The sequence below is a fragment of the Lichenostomus cassidix genome, chromosome 4 (genome assembly GCF_008360975.1).
Source record: "Lichenostomus cassidix isolate B80296 chromosome 4, HeHo_3.0, whole genome shotgun sequence".
Taxonomy (NCBI): Eukaryota; Metazoa; Chordata; class Aves; order Passeriformes; family Meliphagidae; genus Lichenostomus; species Lichenostomus cassidix.
Genome location: NC_139484.1, coordinates 41,817,309 through 41,832,950, shown reverse-complemented (window position 1 = coordinate 41,832,950; position 15,642 = coordinate 41,817,309). Strand labels below are relative to the sequence as shown.

At 40.4% G+C, this 15,642-nt stretch overlaps 1 protein-coding gene across 1 annotated transcript; it reads right to left on the bottom strand.

The window, feature by feature from the left end:
• Positions 1–15,181, bottom strand: ASAH1 (N-acylsphingosine amidohydrolase 1). The gene is made up of 14 exons (XM_085058824.1): positions 15,023–15,181; positions 10,742–10,788; positions 10,457–10,547; positions 9,139–9,225; positions 8,132–8,210; positions 7,156–7,230; positions 6,301–6,346; positions 4,863–5,007; positions 3,615–3,669; positions 3,324–3,405; positions 2,609–2,740; positions 2,248–2,371; positions 1,489–1,545; positions 1–840 (listed from the first exon to the last, which is right to left on the bottom strand). The coding sequence occupies exons 1-14, from the start codon at positions 15,089–15,091 to the stop codon at positions 751–753; spliced, it is 1,179 nt and encodes a 392-aa protein (XP_084914950.1). The 5' UTR covers positions 15,092–15,181; the 3' UTR covers positions 1–750.
• Between the last annotated feature and the right edge of the window lie 461 nt (positions 15,182–15,642).

Genomic DNA, 15,642 nt, shown 5'->3' with positions numbered 1-15,642 from the left:
TTTGGTCACAGATAGTAGTTTTTCTTTATTGTGTAAGTATGTAATTTTTTTTGAGACAACAGAAAAAGTTGTATTGAAAAACCACATTTGTTAACAGGCCAGAAAGAGCTTCAGCAAAAGAGCTATACATCAGTGGGAGCACATTCTTGGCTCAGATCTTGTTTTAGGTATTTCCCAAAGACCTTGTTTCTGTGACTAAATATGACACTTGGTAGGTTATTTTATAAAAGGGCATATCAGACATATTCTCATATTATACCAGAACAATAGCAATTAATCTTAAGTGCTCATGAAAGAATAACAGAATTGTATTGTCCCAGACGGTCTTCTTACAACCAGTTATTTTTGCTGCCTGGTAGGTGCCATTATAACTTGTGTGCTTTAAAAGGATTTTAATCTAAATAAACCAAACCAAAACCCAAAAATTAACAAACCCACAACCAACAACAAACCAAGAATATTGCCAAGACTGAAGAGATCTAGAACTAACTGCTGAACTCATTTGGCAGAAATGGCTGAAATCACACCAGACAGTCATGAGGATACATTTCGTGTCACAACTGCTGGTTTCAAAGCAAGAAAGTCTGCTGTGAGATTGGGTCCTTCATTGTTAGAAGTGCTTTGCCATTTCTATATAGCCATTAGATTTCTGAAGAAAGGAGTTAGACTGAACAATCTCTTTCCAGAAGCATTTTATATGGAGGACTGCCAATTTGGACAAGCAGCTTCCAGCACAGGAGAGGTACAGGGCTACCAAGGACTACAGGGATCTGGGCATTCCCGCAGGTAAGTCTCTGTGTGACCATTATACACCTCCATCAGCGTTGTGCACACAGTCAGCTAGCAGGCATGAGGGAAGAAGAAAAAAGAAAGAAAGTCACGTTACAGGAATTAGTGGAAAAATCTCTCTGATACAGCAGAACAGTTCTACTAAAATGAGCATTTACATTCTTTAGTCAACACCATGCCAAGTTTGAATTGTCTGTGTCCTCAGTCAATACTGCCTCCACTTAACACAGGAACTAAAATTTATAATTCAAAAAATCTTCTCACTCTTTCCGTTTTTTTCCTCTGAACGCAAAAACTTCAAGCTCAGACTAAACCATCTTCTGTTGCAAAAATAATGAGCCTGTAGTATGCCTGAATAATGAGGTTTATTAACTTGTTTTATGTGAATTACAAAGGCATAGATCATGGTTAATTCTGGTTAGAAAGGTCCTCAAGATGTCTGTAGAGCAGCTGCTGCCTCAGACCAGGGTCAGTTATGAGGAAAGGGCTCAGGCTACTCAGTTTTAAAGCTGTAGGGCCTTTGGAAAATAGCTATTCCAGCAATTACATTTTGTTTCTACAAAGTAATATGAAATTTGTTATTACATTAATGTTTTCATAAAAAACCCTTGAATGTAACACTGTGGCCTCCTCCTGAGATGTACAATAGCTACTGGTATGCCCCCCACTCTAAACTTCCTGCAAAAATAGAAACATTACCTTATTGAGGACAGGTTTTGTGGAGAGAACATCATAAATTGCTGGTAGAGAGAGATTCTGAAAGAAAGTAATACACTGATGTTAAGGGACATTAACCTGTTAATGTAAATGCTGAGAACTAACTTTTTTACAGCTCAACTAAATAACAAGATACAGCTTTAAGAGCATATGATACCCATACATCTTGATGTCAGAAGACTCTGGGCTGCAAAAATTTGAGCAGACCAGATCTTAGTAGAGCATGGCACACTTAAGTGTGTTTGCTGCCTGAGAGTGTGTGTCTGAATTTCACTGCTGGATAACTGCCCTGGAAATATCGCAAGTCTTTCTCAAAGTATCTCTAGGTGTATCCTCCTGCATATGCAGCTGCTGAAAACACTTTCAGGAAACCCACCTAGATGAAAAGAAAGCCCAAAACAAAGCAAACAAACAAAAAACCCAACAAACCAAACCAAAAGGAATCCCCAAACCCCAATCCTCCCTAAAACCTCCAACATCACAACCCAAACAAAAAACCAAAACAATCCCCCAAAAAACCCCAAACAAACCAACAAATAAACAAAAAACCACAACCCCCTGCTATGTAAAGAGCCAGCCTTATAACCCAGAAGCAGAGACAAGTTATCACAAAATCATCAGCCACTTCTGTCATTACAGCTGTGTTTGAAAATAACCCGCATGCTCCTGGCTGTGTCAGGTCAGTACTGCAACCTGGGAGTTTCAAACCAGCAGGATATGAGGCATTTGGAGGATGTTTACCTCTTGTGTTGTCTGGTTCAGGCATTTCATTGCAGGTCCTCTACGATTATCCAGTACCAGTGGAGGCTTCCAGCGATCGTAGTTTGTTTCTAACACGTACCATGTGCCCTTCTTGATATCAAGGCTGGAAAAGAGGTCTAAGTTTGTGTTTTGCTTTTCTAAGTATATGGTAACTACATGTATATAGTATATACTAGATACAGATGGATTATTTGTTTTTGGCTTGCTGGGGTATATTTCAGTGATGGTAGAGAAGTGAGCTCTTGTACAATAGAAATCCCAAGAAACAGAGGACACAATTATCGGTGGAACCTGTCCTCTTCTGGAAGACTGAGTCAGGTGTCAGGTCAAGCATACTCACTCCCAGATATCCAGAGCAGCTGTCCTGGATCGAGTTATCACACACCCTTCTCCAGAATTTTTTCCACCCAGAATAAAATAAGCTGGAGCCAGCAGTCTTGTTTTTGCCAGTCTGTCTTTTGCATCCTGGTAACTGTGGGTAAAGTAGTTTGGATTATTAAGTGCTATAAATGGTTCAAGCACTGAAGAGCAAATTTCACAAACCCATGAAAAATTTGCCTTTTTTCCCCTTTCATGCACATGAGAAGACAGGATCACAATAAGCTAACACATTTAAGCAAAGCTTCTCTTCTCATTTTGTACTTAATATATGATTGTTTAGAGGTGCTCTTTGCAGTTCTACACTTAGAACATGAATAAAATGATGACATACTCTGTCATATTCCACTGAATTATTTAGTGCATTTAGCTTTGTTTCTGTTTATTTCCTATGATATACTAGTATCTGTTGGATGTGCTTTGATGCAGAATGCTGTTATGCATTTAGATATCAACAGGCTCATGGGGCAAAAAGCAATCTGAGAAAAAGATTTGAGGGATCATGTGTGATGCCTTGCCTCCTGCTCCACAGTACTGGCAAAGCTGGAACTATTTAATGTTAAGGCCACTAGGAAGTTATTTATATAACTGAATATTAAGCATACATCCACAGTATTCATGCTAGTTGAAAGCAAAGCAGATTAAAGGAGCATAATATTTAAAGGGAGAGGGAATACCTTGTAGCATTCTCTAAAACTGTTCTTGTAAGAAAGCCCATCCACATACCATCTCTTCTACCAAGAAACCATTCGAAGATTCCTGCAAAACATCACTGGTTACAATAATCTGTTCCCAGATGGTTCACTCATGCTACTCTAACTTTCACAGATGGTTTTAAAATGAGCTGTGTTTTATCTTACTCATCTGCAATCTTTTCACCATTTGTGTGCCTGTTTATTAAGGTAACTGGTATGCCCAAGGTCTGGAAAACTTGTGCAGAAATAATGAAAGAAATGAGCATTACTCACCCACATAGCCACCATCAAGACTGAAACGCTCATTCATTGTCAGAGTGAACAAGTTCTGAAAGGCATTAAACAAGCCAACCTTCAGCCATTGCCAGCACACAAGGACCAGCAATAAACAAGAGGCAGCATTGCAATTCAGATGTCAACTGAGCTTCTTACTTGTTAAGACTCCTCTCCTTTGAGTAACAACTGCAAGATCAAGCTCATGTTGAGAAGAATCTAATTTATCACAGCTTGAAGGAGTAGAAATGAGTTTTCTGACTTGGCCGAGCAATCAGCAAGGCATGCTTTTATGTTAAGCAAGTCAAGCCTGTGGCCATTTCCTCCTCTTGGTCTGTGCTGCATCACTGAATTAGCAGTTTTCCTTTCCCTGCTGTATGTCACCCTCTCAGACCTCTGAGTACTATTCTTGTTAAGGCAGATTTTTAAGTCTCAGTGCCAAGTACACCCTGATATGTTACTGCTATTCACATAGGCATGCAGCTGCACACAGTGCAGTCCATGCTACTTGGAACACAGAATTGAAACTCAAATCTCAGTCTTCTCCAAAGAATGTTTCAGACAAAAACTGAATTCAGCTACACTGAATCATTTTCAGAATGGAATCTTCCCAATTTACTTGAACAGAGGACAAAAATAAATGAATATAATTCAGGTATTTATGCCAGAAATGCTGTACAAGAAGAAAGACTACCTAAAGAAAAAGATAGAAAGAGCATGTAGAAAAGGAGAAGTTGTTGTAAACTGGAAACCCTGATATAGTTCTGCACTGCTGGTTTTTAAGATGTATATAAACCCCAGATTTCAGGTGCCTATTAAACAAACCTCCCCACCTCCCAGGTATCTTAAAATGTAGGACTGCCTTTTCCAAGAAGGATTGGAGAAAGAATTAAATAGCACAAGTGTGCTGTTTGACTTCTGAGATCACAGCAATAGCTATTAGCCAGCAGGAAACTCTAACCACTTCAGCACTTTGTATACACTCCCGTTCATATTCAAAATTCAATGCTGTTTTTAAGAATTGTCCAAACAGACACATTTCATTTAGGCAATCTCCTTTCACAAGGAAGGGTGTAGCATTGTTTTCTTTTATCTGTCTTCAAGTAGCTATGCTGTGCACCAGAACAGTTAAGAGACCATTTATGAAAAAACATCCCAAGGCAGAGCATGAGAGCAGAAAACTTTAAATCTTAACAGAAAGTATGAAGAATTTGTAACAAATAGACAAGGCCCCCATCCCATACTTACTGGTTTGACTCCAGACACCATGCCTATGTATCCTGCAAAATTTGTGGACTTGAACACTGTTTTGTTGTTTCTCTGAAAGTCCAAGACTACCACTAAAGGCTTCAGTTCCCGAGTTAACGTCCAGGAATTATTTTTAACATCCCACCTGCAGGAGACAGTACAGCATTTGAAACTTCCCCCTCTCAGTAGTTTTTGAGGCTTTCCTTCACAGCATGCAGACATCCTGTGTGTGATGTCTGCCCTCTGATCTTACTCATGTCAGCCAACATTCACTGCTCCATAGTTAACTGAGCAGCACCAGCAAGGAACAACCAAGAAGTCTATATGGACAGGGAGGCAGTGAAAAGAACAAAGTTTTGTTTGAACCTAGAGCATATATATTGCTCAGGGTTGAACAGCACCACCATGACAGCTGGTTTGTTTTGAACACATAACTTTGTTCTCTACCTGCTAGCAAATGGAGCTACAAGTACTGCCTGTGACTCCAAACCTCAAATTCTTATTTTTCAAAGGCAGAAATCACATACTACTGGATTTGCTCCACATGAAGAGAAGTACCAATTCCAGTTTGTAAAATAAGCCAGACCAGTTTGTATGCAAGAGGGTGATAAAGAGCACTTAGCAGACCGTTAAATTCTCTGGAAATAATCCTGACTCTGTGAGCAGCTTTGAAAGTTTCCCTTATTTTCAGGAAGCATGTTCACAGTATTTCTGACAAGTGAGAGAAGTCCAACACAAACCAAACCAAGGGACAGGTGGAGTTACAGTTGACAACACGTGAGTTTTTGATAGGCAGGTAAGAATTTTAATAAAGATGAACATTTAAATTCCAGTAGTGCATTGAGAATCATCTGTATGAGTGATGTCACAAAATATACTGGGGTAACAAAAACAAATGCTGAACTACCTGATCATGGGCTATGAAAGGAGAACTAATGAGTACTGGGCAACAAACTACAGAATTTGTATGGAAATGATGAATAGAGCCAGTAGAGCACAGTACAATAACTGGGGGCAGAGGTGGAGGAAAAAAAAAAACCCTTAAAAAAACCAATCCCCAATTCACTGCATACATTAAAACTGATGCTTCATCCCACCATGTAAAGAACAAGATACACTGTGTCTCAGAAATCAGGTTACATGGGCCATCCTTTGGGTTGGGAGAGTTTGAACTGGAGCTGAGAAAAAAAGTAAGTAACACAAAACACAACTGTTCTTGCGTTGGGGGAGTTTCACTTGGGGCAGTTTCACGTAAGATCAGCAGAACAATCCTTTTAATTTTAGCCTTTTTTAACAATACACAGTGCAGAATTAGTTGTGACAATCTTACCAACTTCCAGTTCATCAGTTAGACTCAAAGAATGCGTGTAGGTATTTCAAGTTCAGCTCACTTCTAGTTTGGGTTTTAAGCAAAAAAGTCAAAAGTTTAAGTACTTACCCTAGAAAGAGTCCAAAATCCAAGTTTCTGGCATGGTACAGTTTCCCTATACAACAATAAATAAATAAATAAATAAATAAATAAATAAACAAATACAGTTTTCTAAAGAAATATACAAATTTCAGAAACCCAAGAAATTAGTAAGCAGGCAAATACCTGGCAAAGTGAACAAGGAAAATAGCATTCTGCACTTGCCCTTTTCATAACCACAATATAACGATAGGGTTTTTTTAGTCAGAGAAGTGTTTTGCCATAATTGAAATCAAGCAATCTTGCAAACTCCTGTCCATCTCAGCCTCAAATCTTTTCACATTATCATAATGCAATTGCAACACCTGGAGCTTCCTCTAAAAGTGAGACATTTGTAAGCCCTCTGAGAATCCCTTAGAAACTTCCTGACTTGGAACAGGTGCAAACAAGGGCTGCAGAACTAAGGAGGAGAATGAAAAAGCCTCTTTTTTTAGAAGAGACTGTCCATTTCCTCTACCACCATATACATGCAGTATATAGAAACTAGATGCAAAGTCCTGCATGGCACTGAGAAAGTTTCAGGTGTTTAACTGAAGTTTCCCCTGTAAAAACAAAGAGCACCTATTAAAAAAAAAAACCAAAAACAACCAACCAACCACAAAAAACTCACTATCCAATAAAACCAAACCCAAACCATCTTTGAAAGTATTTTTGTCCTTTTTTTTTAACCTAAGAGACTTGTGAACTCTTATTTTTATTAGCATTGCCTTTAGTCTCTGTAGTAGACGTTCTTGCCTGCAGTTGAGGAGGACTGTATTTGTATAATTGAGGTGCACCCTCTTCTACATAAAAGAAAACTGTCAACAGTATTTTGGGTTGCATTACCTGTTTTATCTTCTGCCACTATAGATGTACATACAGTAAAAATTTCGTAAAAGATGTTAAAAATAACAATTTCCCCTAGAAAAGAAAAGAAACAAGGTTCAATGGTTTGAAACTTTTGCCACGAACAGAAAAAAAAAAAGGTTATAAAAAAGCATATGCAAAGTTCAGTATTCTGTAATATTTCCATTAAAAATTTCTATTTAAATCTCCTTCGATCTTTAAAATGACTGGTCCAACATCAAGAGCTTCCTGAAAGGCAAACAGAAGGATCAGAATCCCTTGACCTTCTGCCTTACCATGTACAAAGCTGACAGTCATTGCTGCTTCGTCCTCTGGAAACTTCAAAACAAGCTATAAATTCACTTTAAAGAAGAAAGTCATTATATGTACCACTACTGCCACATAAGAGCTGCTGCCCAGCAGCAGGTGTACTGCTCCCTTATGAGGGAAGCAGGGCCAACAGGCAATGGTCCTTCTCTCTGTCTCAATTCTGGAAGAATTTGGGGCCTACTCCTCACCTGGAATGGCATTCTCTGCAGGAGGTACAGAGGGAAGGCAGAAGGACATGGCAAGGATCACAAGGGAAAGAAAGCACAGCAGGAAACTGAACCTTGCCTTCTTTATATGTCAACAGCAGACACACAGCTGAGTGTAAACCAACAAGAATATGGGATTCCCTCAAATATTGGTGCACAGGAGCTGAGACTTACTCCAGTTCCCAAAACCCAGGAATGAGAACTTGCAACTCTATAGAGAAGTCCAGCCTGAAAAAAAGGCTTATGTGATTCATTCAATTCTCCTCTAAAACAGTTTTTGTTTATCATGAGATGTAATTTATTGCCTCAACTATTTAATTAATGATTTTTTAAAGTCACAGATGACTAAAACTAACTGCAGATTGGTAAATATACTAATTTTCAATGTGTCTTTATTCCTAGCTTTCCACTATGTTAATATAAGTGTTGGAAACTGTTACCCAAAGGAATCCCAGATGAATTTGCAATCCCTTGGAGTTCTTCATTAAAAGGATAAGGCAGTGTGGCAGTCAGATGAGCCTGAAAGGAAACGTTTGGTATGATATATGTTTAAATTAACACTATTTTGTTACTTATAACAAATGTCTGCCCAACACTTACACTTTTCTCACAACTATTGAGTGTTTAATTACTCTGCAGTCCATAGAACTTGAGGATGTTTGCAGAGTCCTTGGAAGACAAGTGCATACTTAAGGAAAGTAAAAACTTACTTATCAAAACACTGATGTGAGCAATGGACACCAGTACAGTATCTCTTAGCAGCAATAGAAAACAGAGTGAAGTAGGACTTGTATATATTAAAAGCTCAGCTTGATGTCAGTGTTTATGGGCATCCCTAACTTTCACACATTGCAATGACAACCTGTAAAAGCTGCCTTTATGTCGACCCCACTCAGGCACAGAGGAATATGCTGTAACTAAAGCTGGGGGAGAGATCTGACCTTTTGCTGTCTCTAACCCTACACTGCTTTCCCCTGTTCCATGCCAAAGCTTACTTTAATCAGAATCAATTTTTAAGGTGAGGCCTGGTCAAAGTCGTCCCTGTAATCAGACATTTATTGTAGTTTTCAAAACCAGATTTTACTCCACTGTTTAAAAGAAGTGGAACATGGCAAAAAGAATTTCAGTCAACTGTTTCACTACAGCAACTAAGTCAGTAGCATATTTGTCTGCCGTTACTAATCCAAATTTGGAATGATCTCAGGAAAAAACTAGGAGGATGAGACACATGCATTTTTTGTTTGATGTTTTCAGAGTCATTCAGAGTAGATATGATGGCAAAATTTCAGAGTGACTCTTTAAAATAGCATTTTTGTTCTGTTCTGGAAGTGGAATTAAGAACTTGTAAATTAAGAACTTTGAAAGGTCTTATTTGACAGATTTAGAAGCATTCTAACTCTGGAGTCAGAGCATACAGTAATAAAATAATTAAGCTGAAAATACTTACTATTTTGTTATCCACTATGTCAACAACTTTGCCACTGGGGAAGAAGGTATTTGCTATATCTTTAATATTCTGGACCACAGTCTTCAGCTAAAAAGAACAAGGGCTTTTATTGAATAGAAGATCTTAAGCATAAGAATTGCTAGAATACAAACGAACTCCTTGACAGACTTTTCAACAAAACACATTGTTGAGAAAAATACATATTTAAATGAAGTGCTAAATGTCATGTTCTTGGTGAGAAAAACACCCCCAATTCCCCAGTAGAATAACTCTTCAAGCTTTGTTCAAGTAACTTTCTAGATTAGTTCTGACACATCCCTCTACCATAAATAACAAATTACAGGAAAGTCATCCTCATCTTCTGCTCCTTTGATCACATTTTAATACTCTGCACTTTTCTGTCTTTCAATATGTTAATTACAAGCTCTTCGCTTAAGCACTGAGGTTACTGAACACAAAAATACTTGATAAATTTCTTATTAAAGCACATGCTTTCCACTTGTGACATGTGAATGACCACAAATAAGAGCTCCACTCCATGTGTTCTAAATCCAAAGTACACAAGAGATAAAACCCTTCAGAATTTAAGATGAAACGCCCACTGGCTTAAATGAGACTTTTAAAATAAACACTAGCATGTAAGTAGAACTTGTCTGGCTTTCAGAGTGGAAAGGCCGAAGTCATCAGGGATATAGCAAAAAGCCCTGGCCTTGTTTGAGAAATTAAAAATTACTAAACTGAATTTTCAGCAATCTTCAGAACAGCTGTTTTAAGTCGTTTGCAATAGGCTCAAATGTTTCAAAGAATTATCTGTGCTATGTAAACATCAGTGCCACAAAAAGCATTCCTGAAAAGGGCAGAAAAGTTCCTAATTCCCCCCTTGCCATTTCATCATCTCATGCAGTATTTTGAGAGAAGAAGGGAGGTACAGAGAAGGGTGCTGCCTCAGTTTCTCTTGAGTTTACCAAAGCTGTTCCTTTGGTGTATTCCTCCCTCTTCATTCTGCACCACTTCACGACTAAGGAGATTTGATAAATGGAACGGCATACACTTGTTTGTGGCACACTGTTTTTTACACCTCTGTATCCCAAAAACCAATACCTCTACAGTTGATGTTGCTAGCTGAAGTGTTAAACAGAAAAAAAATTTACTCAAGCAATTATTTTAGACTAGAATCATACTAGAAAAGTCAACTGGAAATATTATCCCTTTCAGATAGTTTTAGCACATGGATTCATCTTAAAACTTATCTCAAAATAAAAGACTGTGTGCTAGTTTTATATCTGCTAAGCTACAGAGCAAGCTCTGCATTTCCTACCTCTGTCTTTTTGTCACGCATCAAGTCGTCCCACCTTTTGCTGGGAGGTAAATCAAGATTTATGATATATGTAGGTACATTCCCTTTGAACCTGAAAAATAAACCAGCAGAGATCAAAGTTAAAAAAGGCTCCGAAAAAGCATTTGACAAAATAGGTGCTTCCCACCTGCAACTAGCGTTTTGTAGACCTGCAACAGGCTATGAGTTTCAAGAAAAAACCCTGTTTAGACTTGCAAATCACAACTTCTCTATAATTTGCTAGACAAGTTGAATTAGATTACTTACGTTGGTCCTGAAGGAGGGTACGTCTTACTCCTGCATTTTTCTCCATACTGTAAAAACAGTGAAACATTACTGTTTAGGTTCTTTGTTAAAACATTCTTATTCTAGAGGACTTAGTTTTTTATTAAACCTTTAGGAATAATCAGTTAATTCAAAGTCTTGGGACTTCAGAAAGCATGCAGAGGAAAACAAAAGAGGAGGGACCAGCAGCAACTTCCCCATGCTGTCTGACAGACCTTCAGACAACTTGTCTTATGTGGTCCAGGGCAAGCACAAGTGTATGACATATATACCAACCCATTTTTAGTCTGTGTGGTTTAATGAAGAGCACTTCAAAAGCATATTCTTCATACAAGTTCAGGAACCTCAGATCTCAGTATGGACCAGTCTGTTCGGTTTGTCCAATCCATAATCCCATTTTATAGCGTCATTCCTAATTATGTCTAGTATGAAACTGTGCTGTGCAGAAGGGGCAGGGAAAGCATAAGGAACTTTGGGCAAATCCCTCAGCCAGTGGAATGAGCCATATGGCATGACCTTGGATTCAGTGTGGAAAAGTGCTGCTGAAGTGGTGCTAAACATCATTGGGGCGCAATTCAGGGATGTAACTACAAAGTATGTCTTCATTCCTGTGAGCATGGCTAGCTACAAATGAACATTTGAGAACTATTTTAGGTGCACTCGAAGTTAATGCAAGGGTGTTATTCATCAATTGCATAAAGCATGCATATAAATGCATAAACATGCCACAATTGTAATTCTATATTTTACCCAGTGACATACAAGCAGATGCCTACTAGCCACCCGCACTTGTGCTTCAAACCAGTTGAGAGCAGGCCAGATTTGATCCCTACATTATGTGAGAAGTTCAATAAGTTCCTTATAACATAATGTATCTCTCTAGGAAAATGGAAAGGTACATGTGCTGCTATGGGAGCCTGTAGAAAAGTTCCCAAAGCCCAAATGTTTGGGAGACAGAACAGAAACAAAAATAGGGAGTGATCCTTCCACCACTTCCTTTCCTCCCCACCCTCAATTTCCAATATTTATTAGACTGCATTAATTAGATTACTAGCGTGTCCTTATAAGGCACTCTGGTTCCATGGAACTGTGACAACATCTCCAGCACCTACGTAACTGGGACAAAGAAGGTAACTCAACTCAGCGCTCTCTTTAGGCTAATCTCATTATCTGTTTTTAATGAATTAATGTAGAAAAAACATCTTACACAATGCTAGGGACTTTAAACAGTAGCATAATTTGTTACAACTGGAAACAGCAATTCTAAATTGGGATTAATTTCTGTGTGTTATAATGTTATCTCTTTGTGTTGTTTCCAGTTGCTGGAAAAAAGCATGAGATGAATTTTGGTTTTCCAACACATGAAATGAAGGTACAGGACCAGCAGCTATGTGCTTCCTAGATTTCACTGCAGTGCAGTTACAGCCTTTGCACAGCTGGAACAAAGGTCAAACACAAAAGGCCATTTAATTTTCAAAATGGGGAAGTATCAAAACAAGGAGGGTAGGAGGGATATCAGATGACTAATTAGGCAACAAAAGTCAGAGGTTTTGTGCAAAGCCAGACAAATGCTTAACACTATTGACGCAACGGTCTTGTGAAATCTTCCATCCTGCAATAATAAAATTCATCAGGAAAAAGCGACATTATATATACATCCTACTGCAATGGATGCATAGATTTGGACCTTCAGGAAATACCTCTCTCAAAATATGTTTCTTGACAGATAAAGCCTGTAACAAAAAAGTTATCCAAAGTGGATGAGAATTCAGTTGCTCTGTCAGTATAGCCCATGCTCACAGAGGATACAGCGGCACCTGTGCAAAACTGATTTTAAAGGATTTTAAGCTAAAGGTGCTAAACTTTAATCCTGTATCTGCAGCTATTTTTATCTTCCCAGCGTATTGCAACCTAAACCACAGAAGAGGTGAGGAAAGCAATAGTTAAAGAGAGTGAGAACAGAGAACACGTTCCTTCCTTGCTTGTGGCATTTTTAGATTTCTCACCTGTCTATGTATAAAGCAAGGTAAAGAAGTCAGCAATTCCTAAAATAACCTGTACATCTTTCAAAACTCCTAGCATTGATTATCTGAAGAAATGAGAGATTACTAACTGTTTCTTTAGGTTAACTATTGTATCATTGAATCACAGAATATCCTGAGTTGGAGGGGACCCGCAGGGATCATCAAGTTCAAGTCCTTGCCCTGCACAGGACAAGTCTGAGAGTCACATCATGTGCCTGAGAGCATTGTCCAAATGCATCTTGATCTCTGACAGGCAGTGCCCAGCCACCCTCTGGGTGAAAAACCTTTCCCTAATATCCAGTTTAAACCTCCCCTGATACAGCTTCAGGCCATTCCCTCAGGTCCTATTGATCAGCAAAAAGAACAGATCAGTGCCTGCCCTGCACTTCCCCTTGTGAGGAGCTGTAGCAATGAGGTCTCCCCTCATTCTCTTCTCCAGTGAGAACAAACCAAGTGACCTCAGCAGCTCCCTGTATGGCTTACCCTGGCACATAGGCAGCAGTTCAAAAAGATGCCAAGACAGCCAGAAAACTAGAAGTGGGCTTTTCAGTTTTGCTTTTTTTTTTTTTTTTTTTTTTTTACACAAAGTTCTAACAAGCAACAAAAAAACGGTAATCTTTTGCAACCAGCTAAAGACTAACTGCAAAGCTTTCTGAGAAGGTTATAAAAAAAGAGACAAAAAAATACACCTAAAGAATTTTCTTGCAGCAGCAGAAAAACCGTAAAGAACTTTTTATAAGCACAGTGAAATAAATAGCTATTAAGTTACTACTGTGGTCAGCAAGGTTCTCCTCTCTGCAGAGGCTTGATACTTGAACAATAAATGCTGTCCAAGAAAAGCAGGAACATCCATCCAGCACGACAGAATCACATTCAGTTTCCAATGAGCCAGAGGTGGTCCCCTAGAAAAAGCCATTGGAGGCTGGACCCAAACAGCAGGTTACCACTATAAATGTGCTTTTCAAACATGCATTGAACCCTCCTAAAAGGAATACAGCTATCCTTGAATGGTGATTTAACGCTCCTGTTTTTTGCTTTTTAAAATAGGTTGCATGTCTTGATTATCTTATCTACTGCTGACTTGCAAATCTGTACATACATAATGACACAAAAAGAAAAATGTGGCAGCACAGGATCAAAACACTAAAAGGAAGATAACACAGTGAAGTAGAAACAGAACATGGTATAGGGAAAGATGGAAAGCTCTAATGCTGCTACTTTGCTGACAGCCGGTACTTTCTCCTACGACTCCACACTCCAGGATACTTTTGGCTAAAATTTTGAAGGTGTTTTAAGCTGGAGAGAGCATATAGTATTGGTGGTAGGATGGGACTGGAAGAAGAGAAGAGAGAGGAGAGAGGAGAGCCCAGTTCTGTGCAGAAAAGACACTAAGGGAACATGGGCCATCCAGATGCCCCCAGTCTTTTCCTGCGGCTCTCCCCTTTCACAAAACCCATGCTAACTTTCCTGAAATCAATAGAATTTTCTAGAAAAAGACTTAGAGCAAACACTAAAGGAAGTAATATGTTCTCGAAATATTTAAATATAGATTGCAAAAAATATTTTGAAATCCAGAAATATTTAAAACCTGTCCTCTTCACAGAGGATGAGGTGATTCAGGAACTGAAGACATGAAAGAGTGCTTCGCTGCTTCAGGAATAAAAGATACACCAGGAAGCAAGAGCAGCTGTTTAATGCCCAGGAGATGGAAGCCAGCCTGCTCCAAATGACTACCGCGCCCTTCCAACTTCCCAATTCCACCGAAAGTTAAATATTTCACTTATTCACTTAAAAAAACCCAAACAGCGAAAAGAGCAAGAAACGGCACGCCAAGCCCACTTGCTGTACGCTCCTTCTCTCGGGTGAATGACAGCCAACACACTCAGCAGATTCAGAGCCGTGCGCACTTTCAGCGAGCCCCTCTTAACTCTCCTTCTGGAACTCGCTGCTGTGCTGTGACAGGGCAGCACTGACATTACAGACAAACACGAAACCGAGCGCAGGAGCGAGCAAGGACTTGTAAAACACCCCCGTGGCACAGCCCCTCCCGCTCGCCACGGGAGCCCCGTCCGAGGCAGGCAGCCCGAGGGGGCAGCGAGGCGCTGCCGCGCATCCCCACGCGTGGGTTCCCAGGCTCGCCCGGCCTCCCGCACCGAGCAGGGCGGCGGCGGCCGCATCCCCCCCGCCAGCCCCGGGGCGATCGCTCCCGCCGGCCCCGCTCGCCCCCCGCCCGGCTCACCGGGTCCGGCGCCCAGGCGGGCTGCGCCAGCACGAGCAGCGCCAGCAGCGCTCGGCCCCAGCCCGCCATGGTCCTGCCCGGCTCCGCTCGGCGCCGCGCTTCCCGGAGCGCCGCACACAGGACAGCGCCCCGCCCGCCGGGGGCGGGAGCGACAGCGGCAGCGCGGCCCGCCTGCCTACGGCCCGCTGGCACCGCCCCGCCGCCGCCGGGCTGCGGAGAGAGCGCAGCCATTCGCTTTCGGTCGCGCTTCCGCCAAGGGAAGTTCCGTACGGGGGAGGCTCAAATCAAATCGCCTGTCTGTGGCAACGCTCAGCGAAAACCCGTGGCACCAGTTTTCACTTCGGCAGTACTGGGATTTTTAATTGCTTTGTGTCCTGGGGAGATTTTAGGTAGGCTGCATAGTAATGAAAGATGCGGAGCAGGCGCGTTCCTGAGGAAGGATTTTTCTCCATCTTGCGGCTTACGAGAGCAGGAGACAGACTAATGAGAAACGCAGGGCGTGAGATGCATCCGTCTATAGCATCCTGCCTTCTAATTATTATTTAAATGGTATCTGTTTCATAGAATCGTAGAATCGTTTGATGATTTGGAAGGCACCTTAATGATCATCTAGTTCCAAG

Coding starts and splice junctions, on each gene's coding strand:
- ASAH1 (XM_085058824.1), bottom strand. CDS start 15,091: ATGGCGGGCTGGGGCCGAGCGCTGCTGGCGCTGCTCGTGCTGGCGCAG. Junction 2,741..3,323: donor GTTTTAGAGAATGCTACAAG/GTATTCCCTCTC, acceptor CTTTACCCACAG/TTACCAGGATGCAAAAGACA. Junction 2,372..2,608: donor GCTGCTCTGGATATCTGGGA/GTGAGTATGCTT, acceptor CCTCTTTTCCAG/CCTTGATATCAAGAAGGGCA.